At 54.3% G+C, this 24,885-nt stretch overlaps 8 protein-coding genes across 8 annotated transcripts; 4 read left to right on the forward strand and 4 right to left on the reverse strand.

Annotated features, from left to right (window-relative positions):
* Positions 1–602: 602 nt before the first annotated feature.
* BDP55DRAFT_730818 (uncharacterized protein) lies at positions 603–2,153 on the reverse strand (the record flags this gene model as incomplete). The annotated part of the gene is made up of 1 exon (XM_060579741.1): positions 603–2,153. The coding sequence occupies one exon, from the start codon at positions 2,151–2,153 to the stop codon at positions 603–605; it is 1,551 nt and encodes a 516-aa protein (XP_060427077.1).
* A 2,968-nt stretch (positions 2,154–5,121) lies between these two features.
* On the reverse strand, positions 5,122–9,110 carry BDP55DRAFT_695622 (uncharacterized protein; the record flags this gene model as incomplete). The annotated part of the gene is made up of 5 exons (XM_060577487.1): positions 5,122–6,453; positions 6,999–7,558; positions 7,622–8,468; positions 8,527–8,629; positions 8,689–9,110. 5 exons carry the CDS (start codon positions 9,108–9,110, stop codon positions 5,122–5,124), a joined length of 3,264 nt encoding a protein of 1,087 aa, XP_060427078.1.
* A 1,704-nt stretch (positions 9,111–10,814) lies between these two features.
* Positions 10,815–12,063, forward strand: BDP55DRAFT_557013 (OTU-like cysteine protease; the record flags this gene model as incomplete). Its single annotated transcript, XM_060569652.1, has 2 exons — positions 10,815–11,184; positions 11,246–12,063. 2 exons carry the CDS (start codon positions 10,815–10,817, stop codon positions 12,061–12,063), a joined length of 1,188 nt encoding a protein of 395 aa, XP_060427079.1.
* A 142-nt stretch (positions 12,064–12,205) lies between these two features.
* On the reverse strand, positions 12,206–14,494 carry BDP55DRAFT_671041 (acetamidase/Formamidase). Its single transcript, XM_060575428.1, has 8 exons — positions 14,329–14,494; positions 14,249–14,267; positions 14,135–14,192; positions 13,842–14,072; positions 13,401–13,703; positions 13,213–13,301; positions 12,887–13,129; positions 12,206–12,772 (listed from the first exon to the last, which is right to left on the reverse strand). Exons 1-8 carry the CDS (start codon positions 14,401–14,403, stop codon positions 12,477–12,479), a joined length of 1,314 nt encoding a protein of 437 aa, XP_060427080.1. The 5' UTR covers positions 14,404–14,494; the 3' UTR covers positions 12,206–12,476.
* A 625-nt stretch (positions 14,495–15,119) lies between these two features.
* BDP55DRAFT_705728 (transmembrane protein UsgS) lies at positions 15,120–16,918 on the reverse strand (the record flags this gene model as incomplete). Its single annotated transcript, XM_060578042.1, has 4 exons — positions 16,360–16,918; positions 16,179–16,285; positions 15,884–16,086; positions 15,120–15,861 (listed from the first exon to the last, which is right to left on the reverse strand). The coding sequence occupies exons 1-4, from the start codon at positions 16,523–16,525 to the stop codon at positions 15,120–15,122; spliced, it is 1,218 nt and encodes a 405-aa protein (XP_060427081.1). The 5' UTR covers positions 16,526–16,918.
* Positions 16,919–18,269: 1,351 nt separating this feature from the next.
* On the forward strand, positions 18,270–18,953 carry BDP55DRAFT_231892 (uncharacterized protein). Its single transcript, XM_060566156.1, has one exon. It carries the CDS (start codon positions 18,316–18,318, stop codon positions 18,736–18,738), a length of 423 nt encoding a protein of 140 aa, XP_060427082.1. The 5' UTR covers positions 18,270–18,315; the 3' UTR covers positions 18,739–18,953.
* Positions 18,954–19,168: 215 nt separating this feature from the next.
* BDP55DRAFT_556927 (inheritance of peroxisomes protein 1-domain-containing protein) lies at positions 19,169–21,852 on the forward strand (the record flags this gene model as incomplete). The annotated part of the gene is made up of 2 exons (XM_060569642.1): positions 19,169–19,421; positions 19,484–21,852. 2 exons carry the CDS (start codon positions 19,169–19,171, stop codon positions 21,850–21,852), a joined length of 2,622 nt encoding a protein of 873 aa, XP_060427083.1.
* Positions 21,853–22,886: 1,034 nt separating this feature from the next.
* BDP55DRAFT_671052 (RTA1 domain-containing protein) lies at positions 22,887–24,503 on the forward strand. Its single transcript, XM_060575430.1, has 4 exons — positions 22,887–23,165; positions 23,230–23,329; positions 23,429–23,575; positions 23,658–24,503. Exons 1-4 carry the CDS (start codon positions 23,147–23,149, stop codon positions 24,409–24,411), a joined length of 1,020 nt encoding a protein of 339 aa, XP_060427084.1. The 5' UTR covers positions 22,887–23,146; the 3' UTR covers positions 24,412–24,503.
* Positions 24,504–24,885: the final 382 nt, after the last annotated feature.

Genomic DNA, 24,885 nt, shown 5'->3' on the forward strand with positions numbered 1-24,885 from the left:
AAGAGAGAGTATATCTCAAGTCCACGAAGCGTGTCTTGGTCCGACCATTGGACAAATGAGGCATATCAATGTTCTGCTTCATCAATCAGATCATCTGATCCATGGGGCATGCGACCAGTCAGAGGCATTCGTCACAGGAAAGCAGTCATTTCAATGAACAGAAATGTATTTGCGAAAAAATATCAAAGAAAAGGCATTTTATGCCCCGCCGGCGCATTTTATGCTCACCAGCACTGGGAGAAAAACGGTCATACCGAGGTGATCGCGTTCAAAAAACTCCCCCATCGCCCACTTCTCCCTCCCCAAGATCCACGGGGCCAGAACCGTCTTTCAGGTCTGCTACCCCTCTCGTATACCGATTCCCATAATACCCCCGGGGCCAGGCCGTCTTTCAGATCCTGCGTACCCCTCCCGTATACCATCCCGAATAAAACCCACGGGGCCAGAGCCGTCTTTCAGGCCTGCGTACCCCTCCTATGTACCGGTTCTCCTCGACAATGAAGCTATAGAAAAATCTGGTTGCTGCCTTTCGGCTGAGCGAACGCAGAAAAGACTACAAGCAAGGGGTTGGAGAGAATTTAAAAAGGCTGGTCACGAATGACTCAGCGGGTGTGCCCGTAGTTGCCCACCTGATTCCCCCAGACTCCGTTGTATTGGTACTGGCCCAAGGCTGCAGTGTAGGACGAGGCCTGAGGGAATTGAGGGCGGTAGGCGGGTGCGGCGGCGGCGGCAGAGAGAGCAGGCGGCGTGGGGATCTGGGCGCCGAAATGACCCATTGCGCTGCCGGCGAAGCTATTGGCGTCTCCGTGTACTACGGCGCGAATAGGAGCAGACGCAGGGTTGGCGGGAGGAGGACTGGCCGAGGCGCTGCGGAGGATAGCTTGGGCGATGACGGGCAACAGCGCCGGGTTGAGCTTTCCTACCAGGGTGCCGATCTGCTCTGCGTCTGCTTGCTCCTCTGGGGTCACTGGTGCCGACGTCTCTGGTGGAGGACTTGGCGGAGGGGTGACTGCTGCTGCTGCCGGGGGGAGAGCAACGGAGGAGGAGGCTGGCAAGGTCCAAGAGGGAACGTAGGGCCTGCCCTCGCGGCGAGTCCTCTTTGCAGAGCGAGGGGCCTCTGTGCCGAGCGGGGTGAGCGGCTGCTGCTGCTGTTGCTTCGCGTCCATATCGAAGACAAAGTCGTCCAGAGCATGGCAGGTGAGGCGGCCGTCCCATGCCGGGTTGTGGAGGAACCGCGGGTCGCGCCAGGTGGAGTGGGCGGACTCAGCGAAGTGGTAGACCTCGACGACCCAGCCGTTTGCGAGGGCGGATTGCACCGCGGCGGGGAACCCTCCCTCCATGTCGCCGTCGAGGTTGCCGTCTCCCGTGGCGAGGATCATGGTGCCCGGCGCGCCGAGGTTGTCGAGGACGGTCTTGCGCATGTGGTGCTGGACCGTCTCGTCTACCCCCTGCTCCTTCATCGCGAAGGAGCCCGCGTGGGAGGAGGGGTCTGCGGGAACCCGCTGGAAGACCTTGACGGTGTAATCACACGCTTCGGCCTCCTGCAGGTATAGGGGGATAGACGAGGACATATGCCTGTTGTTGTTGTTGTTGTTGTTGGTGTTGCTGGCCTTGCTGCGGGAACCGACGACGACGCCCTCCTTGACCTCTCTACCGCGTTCGAGTATTCCCCTGAATGCGTAGAAGGAGAAGGCGGAGGTAGAGAGGCGCTGGTCCCTAGACATGCCCATGCGCTTCTTGAGGTGGTTGAAGAAGGAGACGCTGATGTTGGAGCCGTCGGCGTAGACGTAGAGACCGCGGGCGGATTGCTCCGGATACGTCTTTACCTGGGCCTCGTCGCGAGCGCCGAAGCGCTGCTGGAGGCGGATGGGAAGGGGCAGTTGGGAGGTGGGAAGGGGTCTCTTTGCCGTCTGCTTGTTGAAAAGCCTTTCTCCCGCGTTGTCTGGGTTGGGGACGGCGACGACTGCTGCTGCTGCTGCGGCGGCGTTGGAGGAGTCGGAATGGTAGCCCGAGTCTGAAGAGGCTCGAGCTACCTTTCCGCCAGCGGCGGCGGCAGCAATCTTCTTGCCCACATCCTTGGACTCGACCTTTGATCTTTTGATCTCGGTCAAGTCCAAGGACTGGTAGTTGCGCTTGGTGCCCGTTCTGGCCATTTCTTCTTTGATGAATAAGAGCGGGGGGAGGAGAAGAAGGGGCTGAGACTGTTTGCTTGATGTGCTCTTGCTCTTGCTGTCGCAGAGAGGCTCAAAACAGTGTAATGAAGAAGAGTAAACTCTGTCTGATAGAGGGAGAGGAGGTGTAGTTGAAGAGGAAGTTTGGCTAACTTGCAGACTCTCAAATAACTTCGTAAAGTCGCCCAACGTGTTGGATGGTTGTTTGATAGGAGACGAAGATGAAGATGAGTGAGATGTTTCTGCTAGGTCCGAAGACTGCAGAGAAAGGATTGAGAAGTCCATTTTATAATATATTGGTGTGGAAAGTTAGAGGAACCCTTTTGATACGAGAGCAAGTTGCTTCGGCTGAGGACACGAAATGTCCTTTGGTGATAGTCAAGGTACCGGGGACTCTTTTGGAATCCCGGTCAAAGGGTCGGATGTTGTAATTGTCTCCTTCCTAGCGCCTTTGAGCCGTGGCGGGAAGGTGATTGAGTTTGGCAAGAGTGTGGTATCGACCATGAAACTCGTCGGAGATAGTAACCTCTGCCGTGGACGACCACCTTGAAGCTGGCCGCAGATGTCGATTGAGAACCGGACCGAGGTCTCACTAGCCAAGGTTCACGATGAAAGGTTGGTTCTGGCTTGTTCTCGTGACTCTCAAAGTTTTCAAGATGCCGTGTCTCTTTACCAACCGGATCGAGGGCAGAGGGGCAGAGAAGGGGTTCGATCCGATATTAGGGCTTTGGCGAGGCCCGGTTGTCGATGTAGTTTTTGATACTGGCCTGGATGGCCCAAGTACACTCTCACTTCTAGGGTTTGCAAGTGGGCCGTAAGTCTTGAACGACTGGGTTGCTGAAAAGGTCCGGGGGGAGATTCCGAGCGTTGTGTCGGACAGTGTGTCAGATGGCGATGAGGCGTAGTTGTCTACAACCTTGAGTTTGGTGTCCCCAAGTTGATGTTTGGCAGATGATGGCCCAACGCTGGCAGGTTCTCAACGAGACCTTCTGCTAAGAGAGAGACAGAGAGATGATAGCTTCGATCGTAGACAGTGGGAGCGGCGAGGGCTCAGTCGTCGATAGTCTTGATTCCGTCCTGGCTTGACCTGGTTTCCTCAAATTGACAACTGAGAATCCGAAGTGACCAGATATCTCAACCCGCAAGGTGACGGAAAGAGCCAAGGAAGAACGAGCCGTGGATGTGTATCGGAAGTCGTACCGGGGCGAAGCAGTCGTGAAGTCCTTCCTGATATCCCGAACGTAAACGCCGACGCCACCCAAGATACTAAGGATGACTATGCAAGAGAGAGAACCCCTGGAGAACTGTGGATGGGCTCAACCCAAGAGAGACAAGCCAGGAACAGCAAGGTAGAAAAAAGCAAAGACTTTGAACTTCAAGTCCTGATCCGATGACAAGAAGGACGAATTCCGACTTGGTTGAAGAACGCCACGAAACGGAATGCTTCAATGAGAACAGACGCAAATGAGAACTAAGTTGAGGGCGAATGAGCGGTTGACGGATCGGATGTGTGTGAGTCGGTTTCCTCGGTGTGGCAGAGGGTGAAGAATATGTTTACTCGCGGATTTAGAGAGAGAGGTGTAAGATGAGAGATGAAGTCGAACGTAAGAAGGCGAAAGGCGTAGTGAAGTGGTTATGAGAGAAGAAGAGGTGAGAGGTGAAGTCGGAACTGAAGTCGAGAACGTCAGCGAATCAGTCTTAGCCGCCTTTGGGAGAGAGGCTCAATTAGCGTGCTGCGCTGCATTTGCCCCCCTCACCCACGCGAATCGGTTCGCCCAAAGGAAAGGGTCCGATCTCTGGTGAAAGTGGGCGGCACGGGCACAAACGTCCGCTCGGGTCGGACGGCGGGGAGGGCAGATACTCTATTTGATGCACTAACATTTAGGACCTGTATATAGATGGGTAGAGTCTTCGTTTCGTGAGCTTTATGGGATTCGAGGCACCTCCTGGGCTACAGCAGCCATATAGAGATGGATAGCGTTCATTTGGTCTGTTCTATGAATATCTAGGTTGAAATCTCGTCAGAAGTAGTATTTCTGAATGGTAGGCACATTGGCCAAGATTGAAGTGGTAGAGTCACATAAGCCGGCACATGACTTTGGGGGGCGAATCAGATCTACGCTAGTGCCCCTGGTTGGGCCTGGCTCTGGCCTGTCGGGTTCGCTGCACTGGCGCTGCACTGAAGCTTGCGTCTTATTGGTGAGAGATGTGGTTAATACGGGGCAAGGGTCCTGAGGCAAAAATGTCAAAAAACCACGAAGGAAGCATAGAAGGTTTTGCGCCCAAAGCCGGAGGAACTCGGCCGGGCCGCTCCCTCGACGGCGCAGGGACAGCCGACAGCCAGCCAGCCAGCCAGCCAGCCACTCACAGAGCCTGGTCTCCTGGTTCAGCCTTTGTCTTGTTAGTTTCTACATGTCTCACTCGCGCAGAGGCCTCGAAGGGCGAGGTCTCGGAGGACTGGGTGAACGGGTTGGCGAGCTCATGATCCCAGCTGTTGAAATTGAATCGTGGCTCAACACACTCGGATCAGCACATCTAGATAAACACCAAAGTCATCATAGAATGAGACGCTGATTAACAATTCAAGAGGTGTCCTTTGCAGGCGTTCTCTTCAGATAGAGTCAGACTCGTGGTCATGTCTGCAAACAACGGGAGCTCTGAATACTGTTCCGTCTCAATTGTGCGAATTAGGTACTTAAACGGGCATCATGATGCCCTGACGATGATAATCTTTTCTTATGATACAATGAGCCGTTTGTTTCCCCCTTCAAAACTCCAAAAAAGCCAATAGGTATCACAGCAGTCCGACCCGCCGAAAACTCCGCTCCCTTTCTACCCAGGAGAACGATCAGTCCTCCCTACTCAAGGCCCTTACAGTCGAAGGATCAGGAAGCAGGGAGGATGTCGATTAGAATACACGTTGATGTTGCTCAATCCGTTTACTTCCCCATCAGTGAGCAGTCTTGGGCGTACGCAGACTGGAATGGACAAAATAAATGTCTTCCAGGTAATTGGCACGCTTGGCCTCGTCGGCTCGCTCCTCCTCCTCTTCCAACTGCTTTCTGGTCTTCTTGCGGCGAGCGGCGCGCTGCTCCCTCATGAGACGGTCATGCTCGTCCAGGTCACCCTCGTCGCGCATGCGCGTGGTCTCCTGGGCGTGCGCTTCGACATAGCGGACGAGGGAATCAGCGGCCCAGTCGCGCAGCTCATCTCCCGTCTTGCCCTTGGCGGGCTCGGTGACCTTGTCAAGGGCCATCTTGACCTTGAGCTCCTTCTGCTTGGCGACGGCAAAGGGCTTCGCGCGGGAGGTGCGTTCGGCCAGCCATTGCGGGTTGCTCTTAGCAAGGTAGGCGAGGCTGTGGCCCGAGTTGGCATTGTCCGGGGCGAGGCCGTGGTCGGGGCGAGCAATGGGCGGTGTGGAGTAGAAAAAGATTCTGCCGTTCTCGTCCCTGTTGTACTGGCTGCGCACCTCTTCGGGGATCTGGTCGTTGAGGGGGTCGGCCAGGGTAAAAACCTCTGGCGGCCTGGGAGGGTTATAGGCATTGGCGGGCTGCATGGCATTGGGCGTGCTGGCCATGGGTGTGCGGGCTGCAGCGGGATGAGGCTGCATTTGATGATGGTTGTAGGTCGGGCCGCCCATGGGATTTGCTGGCATCATTTGTGGATGCATTTGGTGGTGGCCGTGCTGCTGGTGTTGGTGGTGCTGTGGGACCGGCGCTTGGGCCTGATGGTGCTGCTGGTGCGGCGGAAGGTGGTGGTGCTGCTGCTGCTGGAACTGAGGCGCTGGAGGAGGAGGGCCTTGGTGGTGGTGTTGTTGCTGCTGCTGCTGTTGGGGGTGCACGTGCTGTGGTGCGTGGTGGGGATGGTGCTGTTGCGGGTGTTGCTGATGGTGCTGTGGGTGCTGTTGTTGGTGTTGCGAGTGCTGGAGAGGGTGCTGCTGGTGCTGGAACGGGCTTGGCGCGAATCCCTGCTGCTGGTACATGGGGCGGATGGGCTGCTGCGGAGAGTGAGATGCCTGGTGAGGAAGTTGGGGTAGAGGCACCGGCGTTTGATGGTTCACCGCGACTGGCGATGCCGAAGCATGCTGAGGCGTGTACTGCTGAGCATACATTGCTGGCGAGGGAGACGGTGCAGCTCCCATTCCGTGCCCATAAGGCGTGGGAGGATTACCCATCGACATGTCGCTAGGCGTCTGGCGCATCGCCTGAAGGACTGAAGGCCGTCTCGCAGGCTCTTGGCTCATGGGTGGTGGAGAAGGCGTGGGCTCAGGTGGAGGAGATTCCTGTACAAACAAAGTGAATTTTGTCAGTAATGAAGAACCAAATGAAGGTGAAGTGAGTCCCAAAAGGTAGGCTGTGAGAGCAGAAGAAAAAACTAACGCGCAGCAACGAGTGAGAGTGAATGTGAAAATCGAAAGTGCAATTGAAGGGTGAATGAAGGTGAGGGGGAGAATGAGGATGAGGGTGGGAGTGAGAGTAAGAGCAAGAGTGAGATGTGAGGGCACAAAATTCTGCTGCAAAGCATGTTTGATACGGGCTGCAGGGTGTTGTTATCCCATACGCGACGCTCCCTTTATCTACCTGCACTGCATAACCGAAAGGGACGACGAGAGGGTGTGGTGGTGCTGTTGGAGGGTTGCCAATTATCCCATCCACCTCCTTCATCCAGGAGGCGGCACGGTAAGGCTGTGTGGTATTCATGCAGGTGTTCCAGCACGTATTCGTGCAAGAGACACGCCCGTAATGACAAGCCGACCCAGGTCAAGATGACAGACCAAACGAAAGAGACAACAGCAGGGAAAACAAAATAAATCACATCACAACTCACGTTTGATTCTCGAGGACGCCGATGCACGGCACCAATGATGGGCGGTGCGTTTGCAGCACCCCAGGTCGGCTTCGGGAGCTCATCCGTTTCCTTCGCATCCGCCTGCAGGAGGTGTTTGATCGGGCTAGGCACCTTCTTGAGCCGCCGCGGCTGATCAAACAGCTTCATCTCGTAGTCCTTCTCCCGAACTTCGTCAGGCACGCAGCTCGTCCACGTCTTGATCTTGTTGAATTTGCAAGTCGCCTCGTTGTACCGAGACTCGCACACGTACACCTCCTTATCCGCCGGTAGTGTACGTGGCCGTCCTTTATTGAACCGCGTGACGAACATGACGAAGCATCGGTCGAGCACCTCTTCAATTTGGTGATCGCGATACTGGCCCGTCTTGGCCACCTCATTCTCGAAGAAGTGCTTCTCGAACCTGTGCACCGTCTGCTCGGGCCGGTAGTACCAGCAGGCGTTGATCCATCGCTGTCCAGCTCGGTCTTGCCAAGTTCGGAATATTTGCGCAACAATCGGCTTGGCTATGTCATTAACATTACGAATATGCACCCAGTCGCCTACACAGGAACCGTTAGGACCCAAGTCATCATTGTACACAAGGCACCGAAAATAAGACTTACCGACTCGCCACGCCTGGCCGTTGTGATGAATTTCCGAAAGTGGCAGCTTGCCATCCTCGTCACGGAATTCATCATCCGGCCTCGACTTTTCCTGCGCAACCAGCTCACGCGCTTGCTTCTGCAGCTCGACAGCGGCTTCGTAAATGTCACTGGCCTCCTCGTTATACTCCTTTGCGTTGTTGAACATGAGCTCGATATCCTTGAGCGCGTCGTCGACAGTCGAGTATTTCTTCCTCTTAGCATTCCTCTTGATGTTGTCGAGCGCAATCGGATTGGTGATGACCTGGTAGTAGTCCGGGTTCGCCAGCTTATCGGGCAGCTTCTCAAAGGGACCAATGAGCAAGTCACCGTCATCTGACTGGAACTTGCGCAGGCCCTTGATAACGTTGTGAATACGCGCTTCGAGTGGCGTCAAGACTTTGGGAGGGCGGCCGCGCTTCTTATGCTCGTCTTCCTCCCGGGCCTCCTCAAGCTGGCGCTTGGTGAGCGAAGTGCGGGCACGCCTCCTGCTTCGTCGGCGTTTTCCGTCATCGTCGGATTCGTCCTCTTCTTCCTCTTCTTCCTCCTCCTCCTCCTCTTCTCCTTCGTCCTCTTCAGATTCGGCCTCTGGCGAAGAGTCCTCCGCGGGCGGGAGCTCTCCCAAATCGGGAAGCTCAGCCTCTTCTGACTTGATTGTGCCTTTGGCAACGAGTTTCTGTAGTTCCTTCTTAAAAAGGTCTCGGATGACGGTGGCACTCTTGAAGATGGCCGAGGAAGGCCGATTGTACACCTGCGCATTGTGACAAATCTGTGCAAGATCGCGAACAAACTCGGGGAAATCCGTGTACAGCTTTTTTTGAATCTTGTGCTACTTGGTGTCAGTCTTTTGTCGTGCCAAGAAGGCTCCGCAGATGGGCAGGACATACGCGAATAGTGCTGAAGGCGATGGGGTTCTCAATGATTTCGAAATAGTCAGGCAGTTGACGCTTGTTCGGGATGCGCTGGAAACTAGCCGCCCACCATTCACCACTACAACGACCATGAATTAGCAGGAAGATGCGCAAAGAATGCCTCTGATCCCAACATACTCTTCATCCTTGTAGTTGCTCACTGTTGAGCTGATGGTTTGGATGACATCCAAAAGGTCGCCAGGCTCGGATTCCACGGGCGATGCGGCACCATCATCTGGGTCTCCAACCGCGTCTATGTCAAGTTCGCCATCTGCGTCTGCGTCTGCGTCTGCGTCTGCGTCGGCGTCGGCGTCCACGTCGCCATCTGCATCTGCTTCTCCGTCGGCGTCCGCATCGGCATCCGCATCGGCGTCGGCGGTCGCACCCGCGTCGATGTCCATTTTATCGGATTGGGACGGTTTCGCAGAGACAGTCGGCTCGGGCTGTTTAGCGTCGACGGTGTTGGCGTCAGCATCGGGTGCGTCGGTCATTTCGACATCTTTGGTGACCTTGGCCTCGATGGACTCGCGCACTTCGGGCGCGTCGCTGCGCGTCGCCATGGTTTATCCTCCAACCTCTTCGGGAATCCGCAGGCGAAGGCAGCGTCAGGAATGCTCTTCTCTCTGGTGGCAATTGAAGGCACAAGGGATCGAACGAGACACTGGACCCTCTAGATTGGCAAGGTTGAGTAGGAGAAGGGGTCGAGGGCTTGCGTCGCAAAGATGGGATTTTACAAGTTACTACGTTTCTTTGGGGGGGGGGGAGCTGAGGAATTGAAGGTTTGCGAAAGCAGTGAGGCGGGAGCTGGCCGGGGTGCTACGGGTACAAGTGGTGCTTAGAGGGGATGTTAGCAAGGAACCAGCCCGGGGCCGGTTGTGGCCCCTTCCGGCTCCACCTCGGCTAACTGGGACGTTGGAGACGGGCCATTGGACGAGCCAGAGAGGACTTGGATCAATGGCTTCAGTGACAGGTGACGAGTGACAGGGTAAGGTACTTCGAGCTGTCCAACGTGTGAGGAGGAACTTGATGGTTGTCATTTGTTACCTCTCATTTCTTCGAACATCCTTTCTTGAGTTGAGAAAGAGAGGAAAGGCAGGGCTCATTAAGTCATTTGCATAGTACCTTTCAATGTTAATTGAGTCATCTACTCGAACTATTCTTTGGCCCTGTTTACCACCGTTGGTCTTCAAAGCCTCTAAGACTCTATCAGGATGTCATTCCATAGTACCTCTTCGACCTGCATCTCCGTTTTCCACGGGATACTTACAGATAGTTGCGGTCTGTTGATTTCGGAGACAGCTATCTTCAGCTCCACATCATCGCTCCTCATAGCTCGTAACACGATACAGAGCTACCAAGCTACTTAGTTATCAACTCCAGAGGCGCACAGTGGAGGAAAGACAAAGTGGGCGACTGCAACGTGGAACCATGAAGTCATTGTCACTGCAGCACCGGGACAGGACAAAACAGCTCGGCGTTTATTGGAGTAGTTCTCCACTCGGGAAACTATCAAAGACAAGCACAAACCTCCAATCCCAGCACCGTTACTGTGGACGCCGTCATCCTTTGCTTCCTCGAGTCGGACAAAGCTGCTGACCTACCAGAGCGTCCAAGCCATTGGGTTTTGACCCAAGGTAACCCAGGCTCTTAGGTTGAAAACGTCCATCTGTCATAAACGCTCAGACTCGGTGTCCCAAGTCTTCCCACGTTCCAAACATCACACGACCTGGTCAAAGCAGCTTGCTAGAGCTACTTAATAAGCGGAGAAGCTTCTAGTGCATCCGAACTCTCGGCAACCGTTGTTCTACCCTACCCTGTCTTACCTCACCTTCATCGTTTTGGGTCCAACATAGCTGTAGAAGCAGCCTTCCCGCCGCCTTCGCCGAGGGCTTCGCCTCAATTCTCTCACGCCGGAAGACTCTACGAGACGAATCAGACTTGAATCTTGAGTCAAACCATCCGACTTGGAGCGCATAGAGACCTACGTCTCACAACCAGGCTCCTTGGCAATCGAGTCTCAGAGTGAGAACCCGCCGGTGATCATCTGCGATAAGATAAACCCCTCCGTTCGACCCCGCCATCAAGAGCTTGGTGGCCATCGGCTGTCCGTCCGGATCCGTCTCCGGCCAAGATCGTCTCCTATCAGTCTCCAATTCGAAGCTTGTGCGCCACTGCACTATCAGAAACTTCGACTCGCGATCTCAACTGTGAACGTCATACTCATCCTCTCACAGGCCCTTTAGCAAAGCAACATCTACATCACAATGAGAGCCAGATACAAGGGTCCGGGAGGCACAGGCGTCGTCTCACTCGACGATACCGCCACAGTCGGAGACCTCTTCAATGAGATCAAGGACAAGACGGGCATCGCCGAGTTCAGCCTCAAGTACGGCTGGCCCCTTCAGACCCTGACCCTCGAGCAAAGGGACGCCAACGCCAAGGACTTGGGCCTCAACGGGCAGTCCTTCAGCATCGAGCCAGCCCACCACCGCACGATCACACCCCCGCCCGCCGCTGTCGCCGCCCCGGCCGCTCGAGCTCCGGAGGCGTCCAAGAGGCCCCGCCTCGACGCTGACGCCGACCCGTCCCCTTCGGACATCAGCATCCCGTGGCCGGAGCGCGAGTCGACGTTACGTGAGTACCCTTCACTCCCCAAACTGTACCTCTCTCTCATCTGACATGGAAACCCCCCAAGTTCTTCGCGTGATGCCCGACGACAACAGCTGCCTCTTCACCGCCTTCGGAGGCGCCATCCCCGGCAAACAAATGGAAGCCAAAGAGCTCCGCAAGATGGTGGCAGACTACATCCGCCAACACCCAGACGACTACCCCGAAGCCGTCCTCGACATGCCCGTCGAAAAGTACATCCGCACAATCCAGGACCCAGAGCGCTGGGGCGGCGCCATCGAGCTAGGCATCTTCTCCGACCTCTTCGACCTCGAAGTCGTCGCCTTTGACGTCAAATCCCAAAACCCGCTCCGCTTCGGCGAGAACAAAGAGTCGCGCTGCATCCTCGTCTACTCGGGCATCCACTACGACCGCATCGCCTGCAGCCCGTCGGAGCCGCCGTATGCGCACTCGGACCTCCCGCCCGAACTCGACCGGACGAACTGGAGTACCGCCGACGACGAGGTTCTCGACCGTACACGAGCGCTGATTCGCAAGTTGCATGAGATGCATTACTTTACGGATACCACCGAGTTCTTGCTGCGGTGTACCGTTGCCGGGTGCGACTGGTTAGGGAACGGGCAGAAGGAGGCGAATAAGCACGCCAAGGCGACGGGGCACATGGGCTTCAGCGAGATCAAGGACGAGCCTGCGGGCGGATCGTCTGGTGCCGGTGCCGGTGCTTCTGCTGGTGGTGGTGGTGCTGCTGCCGCCGTCTTTGGCGATAACGCGCTGCGCAAATGTGATGTTCCTGGCTGTGAGTGGTTGGGCAGCGGTACGGCCGAGGCCAGGATTCACACGAGCGCGACGGGACACACTGCCATGACTGAGATTCCCGACTTTTGATGAGCAGAGACAGAAAGGGCCTATTGATATATGCATGGCGGGGCGGAGTTGTTGGGCACGGTTATACGAGGATCGGGAACCGATGACTTGGGGAGTTTGGGGGGGGTTTTTTTTTTACAGAGAATTTCAATAAACAGGAAGTGACTTGATTGCGGCTTTCGGATGAATTTTATATTTCACGAGTGAAATTTGCATGAAGATTCGGCAACTACCATATCTCATGAGTACGCTTGCCCAACCTCATTCGACTCCAATCAAACCTCATCTCGCAGCTCTGTCTCAATCGCTCGCGACGAAACAAGACATAAAAATGTAAGAAAAAGAAACATGACTCAAAACTTCCACCTCCATATCAAAGGCAAATCTCCAAAAAAATACTTTCATCTTACTCTCAACAACACAACACCCCATTCTCATTCCTTATAAGTCAACCCACCACCATAACTATGCTCGCTATTCGCCCCGCCCTTGGTAACCGTCCCCTCCTTAACCCCCGTCGCGAAAACACAGTTGCCCAAATCCCGCTTCTCGACTTTGCCCGCACCCGGCGAGATGTCAAAGTCGAAAATGTCCATGGGCAGACCAATGGTCGTGCACGCGTTGGGGATATCCACGATGCCCGCGACGTGACCCTGGATGGGGGCGCAGGACATGAGGAGGTAGACTTGGTAGTCGCTGTAGCCGAAGCGGCGGAGGTATTCGATTACGCCTTTTCATTTGCGTTAGCAGATTCACATCTTTCAGAATCATATCCGGCAGCAGTGATCGGCTGAGAAGCGGTGAAATGTCACTTTAAAAAGGAAAAGGGGTGGGGATGACATACGGAGACACGTCTGGCGGTACGCAACAGTAACGTCCATGTAGTGCTGCTTCCCGTGCTGGTCGACCGAGAACCCTTCAAAGTAAATATGTCTCCCTGGTCCGAACTGCGGCTCGACGGGGCCGGGGATATAGATGGGCGACTTCAAGTCTAAGTCGGCCACGCCGTTCTTGATGACTTTGAAGTTGATCGTGATGACGCCCGCCATTTCGATGGCGCCGCAAAAAGAGATTTCTCCGTCGCCCTCTTCGGCATGGTTAGTCGAATACTTGATGATACAGAGTATAGCCACCATTTGAGAGGAAGATCCGGCCTAGTTGAAAACTTACGAGAGAAGTGCAAGTCGCCGACGCTGAATTTGGCGCCGGGAACGTGGACTGGGAGGTAGACTTTGCTTCCCCTGCTCAGGTTCTTGATACTACCACCCCCTCAAAGTCAGTAACCTTCGTTTCCCAACATCCCCTCCCCAAGTTTTCCCATCTAACTCGGAAACTACTCAAAGACGCGCAAAACTCACTCGCAGTTCCCGCCGTGCTCAGGCCGTCCAGGAATCGTCCTAGCCCCTTCCTTACCAACCTTCTCCTTCAACGCCGCGTCCGCCGCGCCAGCATGCACATTGATCGGCTCCGGCGGCTTCGCGACGTCGCGGTCGAGCTTGTTGGCGGCGATGAGCTCGCCCTCGCGCGTGTTCCAGGTGTCGAGGACCTCGGCGGAGGGTGCGCAGCCCAAGATGCCTGGGTGGATTAGACCGGCAAATTTCACACCGGGGATATGGCGCGAGGAGCAGTAGATTCCTTCAAAGTCCCAAATTGCCTTCGCGCTTTGTATTGGGTGGCCATGTTAGCAGTGGTGCTCTATTGGTAAGATGATGCCGGTGCGAGGATTCTTCCAACGTAGATCAATGAAAAGTGTCGTTGGTGCTCGTGAGAATGAGTGATGAGACATGGGAAGAACTTACGCGGTAGGATACATCTCATCCAAGAACCCACCGCCGTTATTCTTATCAAACACACCGGTGAAGCCCCACGGCTGGTCCTCGAAGGGTTGAACGTCCATGATCTCCACCAAGAGCAGGTCGCCCGGCTGGGCATCCTCGACCTCAAAGGGACCGCTGAGGTAGTGGATCTTGGTCAGGTCGACGTTGAGCATGTCGTCCGCCGAGTCGTTGTTGCCAATCTGGCCACCGGTCCTGTGTGGGATGTGTGAGTTTCGTGGATACTAAACCACAAGGGGTTGAATGAGGTGGATTACCAGTCTACGCATTCAATCTTGACAGTCTCGCCATTTTTGATTGTGCCGGAGAAGGGGACTTGAGGTCGGTTAGAGGGTATCTTGACTTGGGCCCTTGTCAACCAAAGCACTTACTGTCCGGGTGCCATCTGTTCTGGTTTGGCTGTCAACATCTTGGGTTTAAAAGCTTGAATCGACAGCATTTAGACACTTACATGCAGGCCAGGTTGCTCAGAAGCCGGCTGATCAAGGCTGACCTTGTTAGCCACACGTATACCAGTCTTGCCCATGATGAAGTGATTAAATGCAAAGTTGATTGGTCTCAAGATGCGACAATTCCAAGACAATAGACCTGAGCCGTCCACTTTTTGGTATGAGAGTGAGTGCTAGACCCATCCGGACGGAATTTGATCTGCTTCGTCTGTGGTAGATATACATGCATCCAAGCTAATGTCTCCAAACTACCCCGCCCTGGCCTCCTCGGAAGCATCTCAACCAGCGAATGAGACACCTTTCTCTCCTGCCTCGCCTGGCTATCTCTCCCGAGTATGGGATTACCTATCCCCAACTGTGTGAGAAGTGGTGGCTGCTGGGGCGTTCAATGTGCCGTGCAAGTGCGGAGCTGGGTGCAGGCTGCGGGACATTGATAAGAGCTTTTGACCCGATACCGTAAAAGGCTTGTGTCTGGCAACCCCCGCATTGGCTCCGCCCGTCGGCCACTCCCAAAAAACCAATCGATAAGAAGGGCGTGGTGATCTCATGTCGCATGACTGCTCCTATCATAAAACGTAATTGATTGGAATCCGGGGGGTTGTTTATCTCGGCATCTGTCGTTTACGCCTTGTCGGTCCCGTTCACCCGTACTGTTGGAGAAAGGACCAGTGCAAAACGTCCGCGGAATGTCACACAATCCCGGCATGTCTGGATTCACGCCATTGAATTGAACGTAGCGAACGCCGAAAAGCGACAGATGAACGGGTAGCCTCGCCCTTCCCTTACGATTTGCTTACTCGTGCTTTTGCGCATCTCCTGTCGGGTTTGCCGGCCGCGACTTGAGGTGAATGGCATCAATATCGCCGAGGGAGAGGTTGAGGAACTCGTGCTTGTTCGTCCACTCTTGCTGGCTCGCAGCGAATGCAGCCTTCTCGGCGGGAGGCGGGGGAGGGTCGGTAATCTTGGTAATCAGGTACGCCGTTGAGGCTTCTGCGATACCGTAGATCAAGACACCAACAAGCGGGATCTTGATCAGCGTGTAGAACCCAATGGCGAAACCGAACAACAATCCCTCTCGGTTCCGGAACCAGTTTCGCTTTTGCTCCTTGGTAAAGTGCACCCGAGAGAAGTACGGCTCCAGGAGCTCTCTCATCAAGCTCCTCGACGCAAAGTAACTCTGCAGGAAGATAACAATGTACCGCTTGGGCAAGAAGATGCCAGTTCCAAAGATCACAGACGCAGGGCCCAAGCCGACGGCGTTATTGAATGTGTAGAAACTGGCTGCGGGCAGCACGAATCGACCGACGATGGGGAGATAAGACAGGGCGAATACGGCGAGGGAGATGGCACCCTTTCGAGCGAAGCGGTACAAGAACATGCTGATGGCTTCGGCCGTGCTAGTCGTGTGGGTGCTGCCGTCGCTGACCTTGTACATCTTGAGGTTGGGATAGTACATGTCTCGAAGCTTGTTCGGGTCTTCATGCTTGTGTTTCTGGACGTACGTCTTGTCGACCCAGTTCAGCGAGTCCATGAACCTGCCTTCGTGTTAGCGAAAACTCAAGGACTGGGGGTAAGGTGTGGGCTTGCATATTGTCGAGAGTCGGGGTGACGTAACGCATCAACGCCATGAGGAAAAAGGGGACCTGCAATACATATTCCTCGATGAAGTTGAGGCCCCCGACAATCTGGTCGTCCCAAGTGACATGGTCCAGGCTCAAGAAGAAGGAGAGAATCCAAAGGAAGACTTTGACGCCAACGATCTATCATAGTGTCAATACCAAACATGAGGAAAAAGAGGAGTATCTCGAGGGTTGTTCGTGCTCCCAACGTAAGGGTGTAAGGGTAGACATACGGGAATGGAGATGACGAGACGGATGGCAAGGCCACTCAAGACGGCAATGCCGGCTTGTCGGTAGTGGTCTGAAGTAAACAAGGCGGGGTTCTGAAGAGCTCGTTGAGCTTGACGACGGTTAGCATTTCAACCTGGTCTACAAATCTCAGAGTGACTGGAGGCTATGGTTCCATTAACTGACCTCCAACTAGCGTCAACTGGATGCCCCGCAGGATCTGGTTCACGTCGAAATGGGAGAGATCGAACTCTCGCTTCAGCCTCTCCTTGTCAATGGGAAGTTTGTCGAGCTGCTTGTCGATCTGGCCTTCCAGCTTGTCGCGCTTTTCACCTTTTTCGGAGGTCGCCATGGTTTTCTCGAGGTTGTGGAAGTGACTATGTCGATCACCACGAACGTTGCTGGGTGTTGAGGTTCAAATTGTCGAGGGTTTTGGAGGGGTACACGAGCTGCTACGACCATGTCAGCGCAGGGCTGGTGCTTGGCCAAGCTATACTTGCCGGAAGCTGGAGCTGACTGTGGCGGCAAGACGATGACGACACCCATGCCGGGGATAGTGGCTGAAAGACCTGGGAGCAAGGTACGAATACCTCGCGACACTGCAACCGGTACATCCGAAAGTCCTCATGGTCCGAGCTTCACCGAGTGCCGGGCAGTCCCCGTTATCCTTATCTTATCGATACTCACCAGATAAAGACAGTGATTAGCCATCAGCTTCAAGTCACTGAACCAAACCACAGCAATTAAGGCGCCTCGGTCGCAATACCATTCGCTTGTATGAGGGCTAGCTGCATAGTGATGCATCAGCACAGAACCAGTCAGCTCAGATGGCCGGGTCCAAGTGGATTGAAATTTTCAGAGATATGGCACCGGTTCATGTCGAGTTGCTGCGGCTGCGGCTGCATTGCGCACGCGTCGAACTTGCATCCCAGAACGCGTCCACTGGGCTTAGAGCTGCAACCCCTGCAAGCATTGCTCAAAGCTCGAAAAGCTCGAAGCTTGGAAGCTCAGAGCTTCAATGGACCAATAGCAGGTCCCTGAATTGCTATATCCCATGCTGCTTCAGGGTAGGTAGAAGACCCAGGTCATATATCTGCAATTGAATAAGGCGGCTGTTGTCATGGGGGATCCGAGGCTCTCGAAGCTTTTCTGGAAACCTCGGAAGCTAGTTTCTGGTTGAGAATGCGGTGAGGGCCGAAATGACGAGGCAACACGAGTTCTCCAAGCCTTAATTTTCAGAGGCGAATTTGCAAGGCGGAGCTGGAAAGTAATGACCAAACATGAACTGCTACTGACACGGCTGAAATGCCAGGGTTTCCACTGGATTTTTATGTTGAGGTTGCCCCGTCTCATCTTTGCCGTTTTCTTCTAAGCGAACATTACAACGCCCTGGGCTCCCCCATATCAATCCCCATACGAAGTAGTCATGAAAAAAGTTAAGGGTGCATTTCGGCTGGGATACGTCGGCTGTCCCCGTTGCGACCCCCCAATCATCAATGGAGAGCGGCACCTTATTAGCGAAGCGACTACGACGTGCAATCTCCAGGTTAGCTCCAGATGGGGCCGGGCACATCACGAGGGCGCGCGCTCCAGTGAGCCTAGTCATCCTAGCTTGTTCTCCAGATCTATCTAGATGGTCTCCGTGCATAAGAAGAAGGGGGCAAGTGAGAGATCAAAGCGAAGTTAATCACAACAAGACGGGTGAGATGTGGTGCTGAGAATATAGCATAACCGACTCAGATGAGGTATGAGAGATAGAAAGTATGTGAGAGAGAGAGAGCATGTGAAAGCCAGTTAGGGTACCGGTGTTCTCAAGTGAGTGAGTGAGAGAGTGAGTGAGTGCATTTTGTCTCAAACTCCCGCAATACTGGAATTGAGAGTCTCTCCTATAATTACCAGGTGGCAATGCATGTTCACGTCGAACCACAAACAAGAGGCTCACTAACGTCTCCATGAGTCTGCCTCTGTGTTTGAGCATTAGCAATCAAGTCGAATGAGGTAAAGTGAGATGATGAGATACGTCAGACGAGGAATTCAGCGTGAGAAAAGGGAGGAAAGGTCTCATCGTATGGTAGGGGCTCACTTGGAAGTAGGGACGTGGGTGCGGGGCGCGGGGGTCCATCGCTATCAAACGGCGACGCGATGGTCAGGAAACCGGCAGCGTCAGAACCCCCCAGTCGGGCGCGTGTTTCCTCCAAAGGCTCGAACGAGTCCCCAAGAAGCCGTGACATCGTTAACCCCTGGTCGAACCATGAGCAAATCCCAAATCCGTCCAAGCTTCCACTTCCCATCTTTTGTGCATCCTGGCATCCATCACCTAGTCTTGCTTTCCCACCTCACAGGCTCACACCTCCACGTCCGCCGCGCCGCTGCCCCCCTCCCTGTCGCCCTGCCTCAATCTCAATTATCAGAAACCTTTTTTTCCTCTTCCTCCTACTCCCTCCATCCTCCGGTCCCTCCTCCTCCACTCCCTATTCGCTTCTCCGGGGACACACTACACACCCATCTTCTTCTTCCCTTCCATTCGCTGTCGTGTGGTGGCACAAGTGTTTCTTCTTCATCTGAAGGGTACTGAGACCGGAGCAAGACATTTTATTTCCTTGCCGATTCTCGCTCGGCTCAAAAGGGGGCCCACGTCCTTCCGGCGCCGCTGCATTGGACCCGTTTGTTTGCCCGTCTCTCGGATTCCTCCAAAAAATACCCCCTTGCTACGGATATCATATCAGTCTTTCGCTTCCGACTTGCACCGCCCTGTTCTCTCGACCAAGGCCGGCGCGCTAACTCAACGCGACGGAAATCGTCCACGCCAACGAACGTCACCTCCGACGACAGATTCCTCCTCCCAAGGCCTGTCATGTACTCGATGTCGGCCTCGACATGACCCAGGTCCGATTCGAAATACTCGCCCATCAGCTGATATTTTCCGCACATACGTGCCGACACTGCTCTCCTCTGGCGGAGCTCCCACACTCTCCCTTCCTCTAGGGATACCACGATGGAATCTCTTCGCCCTGCCTATCCGGCTCCTCGCCGCGTCGCAACCGCCCCGGTACCAACACACTTGTCACGCCCGGCACCGTCCACATCGGCCGGTGGCCTCGTCGAGACACTATACAACCACCCCAATGTCAAGATCGTAGCATTCGCTGCTGCTTCCAGAGGCCGGGCTCGGAGTCCAGGTCGTGGCCCTTCAGATGAGCCCGGCTCTTTGTCTGCCCACTCGCAGTTGGAGAGGACAATTGCCATTGGTAAGTTGCGCAAGTCCACAAATGCTTGCATGGCCATAGCTAATTGGGGGCTGTCTTGATAGGGCCGTTCCGAATATACCGTACAGGATCCGTCGCCTTCTTGAACTGCGGCTCTGCCCTGCAGCCAATGTTGCCCAAGAGTCAATGCTGGGCCCTAGCCGAAGACTCCAGCAAATTCGTCCTACAAATTCGCCGACCCAATTACTGGAGGATTGAGATTCCTGTCACCAATGCCGATGAACTGGAATTGGCAGCGGCACTGAAGGGTGTCTGGGATCAAATACTGCAATTTGAGAAGACGGAATGCCCTTTCAAACGGTCCTTTACAGTCATCCTCCCCGAGAAACCGAAAACACCTGTCAAAAAGCGACCATGGACACCCCCAGTTAAACGAGCCCTGCCTGTCTTATCGACCCCTGCTCACGAAGTCGAAGTATCACCGACCCCGAAGGCTCTGACGCCTAACACCGGCAGGAGAGCTTCGACATCTTCTCTCCGCGGTAGAAGCGAGCAACGCCGGCTCTCCACTGTCAGCAATGACTTTCATTCAACCTCAAGATCTCGCGAACCTAGTGCCGAAATACCGAAAGCGGCAGAGCCCAGCGATGCCGCACTAACTCCCACGGCCGAGAGACCAGCCGTTGCGACAGAATTGAAGATTCCGAAGCGTGGAGCGGAGGCAACCCGCAATTTCGATAGCAACAATACGACTCAAGAGGTGACTGAACAGGGAGGCCCTACGTGTGACCTGGTCAGGATAGAGAAGAACGAGCCCAAGGAGAACCATGAAGATTCCATATTCGAGGACTCCATCGCCGAGGAAGTGGAACCCGAAGACGATGCTCAACAAACAGATCTGAAGGCTCCCGCCGAGGAGCCGTCAACAAAGTCGTTAGGAATCCAAGTCGCGGGCGGTGGCATTGGTGCACAGGATAACGCCGGCAAAGAGGTGACTGCCGCTGCGGTCTCATCAGCGTCCCGTTTCTCCCCGCTACACACTACCGTGACAGCCCCTTCGACAGAGACGGACGATTGTGAAAAGATTGCCCAGAGCCCTCGAGTTCCCCAAGCTTCTATCAAAATCGACGACTCATTGACTCAGCCGAAGAAAAACCAAACAGATATCCAGGTCGAGACTGTGATGACTGTTGAGCGGCCAGTGGCTGGTCGGCGACTGCAAAACGATATCAAGGAACAGCTCGTCACTGTGGAGGCATTGCCCAAGACACCTCCGTCGGCTGAGGCAAGCACACCCACGCCTACTAACATTTACGACGTGATCCGGAACTACGAAATCAAGATGGCCGCTGCGACTCCCGAGTCTACACTGGCCACCGAACCCGTCGCTGAGCCCGAGACTGTGTGTGAGAAATCTGCAGTGGAGACGGCGAATACCAGCGGGAATGGATCAAGCAGCGAATCACAGTACGCGACCGATGAAGAGGCAGTTCTCGAGGGAAGCGGAGTTGTGGGTGGCAGAAGAAAGAAGCTTCGCGGGTTCAGAGCCGGCAGGGCTCTTGTTCCTCCACAGTTGACTCTCGTAACTTCGCCGCCCTCAAAGTCGGCTATGAGATCAACTCCGATTCTGGATGAAACCACTTCGCCTACCGGCTCTACAGACTCATTCCACAGTTCAAAGTCGTGGCACTCGCCCGCTCACTCGCCAATCACGCCTGTCCCAAGATCTCCTGCCTCGGATGTGTCACCAACGAGGTTCCCATACCCCCACGATAATATTTTGATTCCCAAGAAGCCTTGGCACTACCGCGATATCTCCGATCTGACTGTCACCCCGGAGACTCGGCGAACTTGGGATGCGACTTCGTCTCTTACCGACGACAGCTCGCTAGAGAGCGCGGCTACCGCGCCAGACATGGTATCTGAGGTGGTTGAGCAGCCTGACAAGGTTGCCCTTTCCGAGGATGAAGCCGCAACCACGGCTGTCGTGCGTCGCCCGTATATTCGACACAGGTCAACCACGAGCAGCATTTCGGTTGGCCGCAGAGCACTTTCTCCTTTGCCGACAGCGGCCAACCTTTTTGCGCCCACGAGCACTCAGGCCAGGTATCATCCCCTGAGAAGCCGCCTGGAACTTGTCCGCAGACTCCCCATGGCCATCGTGTCCAAGACCTGCGAGGTCCTTCTGGGTCCCCCGAGTCATCTCATCGCCCTGATGCTCCAGGTGGCCGCTAAGATCGCCGCTGGACAATGGCGCGGTATGATGTTCGGGTTCGGCGAGGGCGGCGAGACGATTCCCGTGCAATGGGACTACTCTGATGACGAGTACGATAGCTGGGGCGAGAACGACGATTACTATCTCAGCCAAGTCGAGTCATCGCGTGCGAACAGCGTGATCGGCACTGACGACGGCGACAATGACGAGGCTACCGACAACGCGAACGGCACGGGTCGCGGGTGGGAGGTCGACTGAAGCGCCGCGCGAGGCATCAGTCTGTAATGATTTCATGTATGACCACTGTATGTTTTAATCGCCAGGAACTGCATCTAGGATGGAAATCTTTTTGGGCGTTTTTGTTTGAGCAGAGGAAGCAAACTTCACGGACGGGCCTTGGGTCTGGAAAGGCCCGAGCAAAAAACGTGCAGATATCCCGACAATATGTGGGATCACGTTTGGACCTTGTTCTTTCTCTGATGTATAAACACTTTGGGAACGGTGGTGATGGATAGGGCAACTTGAAGGATTTTCCCCCTTCTTATTGGCATTACGAGGCATTTAGTCCGTACGCTGGCCTTGCCCAGGTACTATTCAGGAATGAATTCACTTCACGATTTCAAGAGCTTGTTGCAGTGCCGTTGTGAGTTGGGCCTCTACGGGCGTGTTGGTGAGTGAGTGGGTGAGTGTAAGCAGCCACACTCGTCTTCAGACGTATGAGAAGAAGGGTCTACGAGGCTAGGAGAGTCCCGTCGGGTCATCATTGTAGAGCGCCATAACGCATTGCTCATGGAACCTCAAGGAGTCATGGCAAGGACTGCAAAAGGCGTCGGGTACATGTTCCGAATTGTCGACTGGACTGTGGACTGTTCCCGGGAGACTGGGAAAGCCAAGAAAATCAACAAAGATCAAACACACGAGATACGACGATATGACGGCTGCAGATCTACATGCCGGCGTGTGCCTGTGGGCTGTCTCTTGGGCTGATTTAGGTTATCGCCAATTGTAGTTGGAAACGTCGTTGGCATCGAACAAAAGTTGTCGAAGGGGCTCATGGGAGAGAGTCAAGCTTAGTACGTTAGTTTCTATGGTATGTGTGTATGTGTGTGTGTCAGTCGGGTCATCATTCTGCGCGCGTCGTATTCGAGGGATCGATGCGATTGGTCGATATGGACGCCTCGTGAGGCTGATCTTGAGGGGATTTGGGGGGCTTGGCGAGCGTATTCGTCGGGTTACGGGGAGGACATTTGGGATACCGAGATTTTGAATAATTGGAAGATTACCGGAGGGAAAGTGCCTTTCTTCCCTTGATGGGCGAAGGACAGTGGTTGAAGAAGTATGTAAGGTAGAGTAGGTCGGTATTGATATAAAAGAACGTGGGACAAAGATTTCTACACCAGATTATTTGAAGGTCCATAGTGACCCATTGTCGAATGTTGCGAGATTCAACCCAGCCCACGCACATTGCCCAAAATCGATTTGCTGGATCCATATCCACGTAGAAGCGAGCACTTTGTAGGAACTGTGAGCACTGAGAGATAAAGGAGCGAATATGGAGGATGGCAATTATGGTAAGAATCGACCCCTCCTCCCCAGAGCAGGCACCTTCAACGCCCACTAATAAGATATCCAAAGTCGACGGGAGCTACTTCTTTTACGCTCCAAATAAGGGAGCGCCCATCTTCTTCGCTGTAGCATTTGCTGCATCTGGCATATTGCACTTTTGGCAGAGTTAGTAAGTCACTTCAACCGTGCCGTCTTCTAACCACTACCAACCCAAACTCAGCCACCTTGAAGAAGAACAAGTAGCTAATTAGAGGCAATGGGTTTCCAGTCACTATAAATTCTTCAAAGTCACTGCCTTGTACTCCTTCTGCTGTCTGCTCTTCACAGCTGGCTTCGCCGTCCGCACGTACGGCGCATGGCACTATGATAATCTCAACATTTTCATCGCGAGTGTATGTCTCATCTACGCAGCTCCGTAAGTCACACATTTGCTTTCCAAACGGAAGAGATAGGGAAAGAAAAAAAATCTTTCAACTTACTTTTTATCTCCCACACAGACCCCTCCTCGAACTAGCAAACTACAACATCCTCGGCCGCGTCCTCTACTACGTCCCCTACTGCTCCCCCCTCCACCCAGGCCGCGTCCTCAGCACCTTCGCCTTCTTCTCCAGCATCATCGAGGCGCTGAACGGGTGGGGCGCATCCTACTCGGCCAATCAGTCCCTCACACAGCGGGAGATGGAGACGGGCCACGCGCTCATCAAGACGAGCCTGCTCCTCCAAATCTTTGTGATTGCCTGCTTCGTCGCGCTCGCCGTCGCCTTCCAGCGGCGGTGCGCCGCCGCCGGCGTGGCGTCTGTACGCGGAGTACAAGGTCCGATGGTGACGCTGTACGTGAGCGTCGGGTTGATCTTCGCGAGGACGCTATTCCGGGTCGTGGAGTACTTTGGGGTTGCGAAGGTGAGGTTTGATGCGGAGACGGAGGTGGGGGATATTCCGGCCGCGATACGGTATGAGTGGTTCTTTTATGTGTTTGAGGCGAGTTTGATGCTGGCGAATGTGTGCATGTTTAATGTGCGGCATCCGAGGCGGTATTTGCCCGAGAGGTATACGGTGTATCTTGCACCCGATGGGGTTACGGAGGTGGAGGGGCCTGGGTGGAAGGATCCGAGGAAGTTTTGGGTGACGGTTGTTGATCCGTTTGATTTGAGGGGGTTGATTGGGGGGAGAGATCGCGGGATGGAGAGGTTTTGGGAGAGGAATGGTGGTGAGGTTCGAGAGGAGGGGAGTGGTGGGAAGGGTACTGTTTGAGGTTGTATGTGTGGTGAGGTTTGTTGGGATTGGTATGTTCTATGGTAGACTTGGCTTGTGTTTCAATTACTTGCTTTCATTTTTGTTAAGTCGGTTTAGCTTAGAAATATCATTCTCTGTATTGGGCATATCTCTCTTATACGAAATATTGTCTCCGAACAGTCTAGCATGATATTCAAGAGTCACGTTGCCTCCGCGAAGGTTGGTCTCAGTATACAAGTAATCCTGAAATTCGCGAGACGATACAGACCGAGCGGTTTATTCAACTACTCTGCGATCTTTCGTGGATGACCATCCTTGGCTAGCAATGAACCAAACCCAGCTGTTAACACTGGGCTTCTGCTCCTGAATCAAGAGCTTTCGTTTTTGGTTGTGTACGGGATTCAACTTGGCAAGGTTGTTTGGTGACGTCGATTAGTCCCTTCAGGGAGTTGGCATCTCGAAGTTCTTCATCGTGATTTGCAGCTGTACGAA

This window comes from Colletotrichum godetiae (genome assembly GCF_030913485.1).
Source record: "Colletotrichum godetiae strain CBS 193.32 chromosome Unknown BDP55scaffold_33, whole genome shotgun sequence".
Lineage (NCBI taxonomy): Eukaryota > Fungi > Ascomycota > Sordariomycetes > Glomerellales > Glomerellaceae > Colletotrichum > Colletotrichum godetiae.

Bases quoted from the DNA above. Each gene is read 5' to 3' on its own strand.
- BDP55DRAFT_671041 (XM_060575428.1), bottom strand. From the start codon at position 14,403: ATGGGCAAGACTGGTATACGTGTGGCTAACAAGGTCAGCCTTGATCAG. The intron at 13,302-13,400 runs GTGAGTTTTGCG...AGGGGGTGGTAG, and splicing joins GAGCACGGCGGGAACTGCGA to TATCAAGAACCTGAGCAGGG. The intron at 13,130-13,212 runs GTAAGTTTTCAA...ACCATGCCGAAG, and splicing joins CGGCGACTTGCACTTCTCTC to AGGGCGACGGAGAAATCTCT.
- BDP55DRAFT_231892 (XM_060566156.1), top strand. From the start codon at position 18,316: ATGGTCAGGAAACCGGCAGCGTCAGAACCCCCCAGTCGGGCGCGTGTT.
- BDP55DRAFT_671052 (XM_060575430.1), top strand. The intron at 23,330-23,428 runs GTAAGTCACTTC...ATGGGTTTCCAG, and splicing joins TTGCACTTTTGGCAGAGTTA to TCACTATAAATTCTTCAAAG. The intron at 23,576-23,657 runs GTAAGTCACACA...TCTCCCACACAG, and splicing joins TGTCTCATCTACGCAGCTCC to ACCCCTCCTCGAACTAGCAA.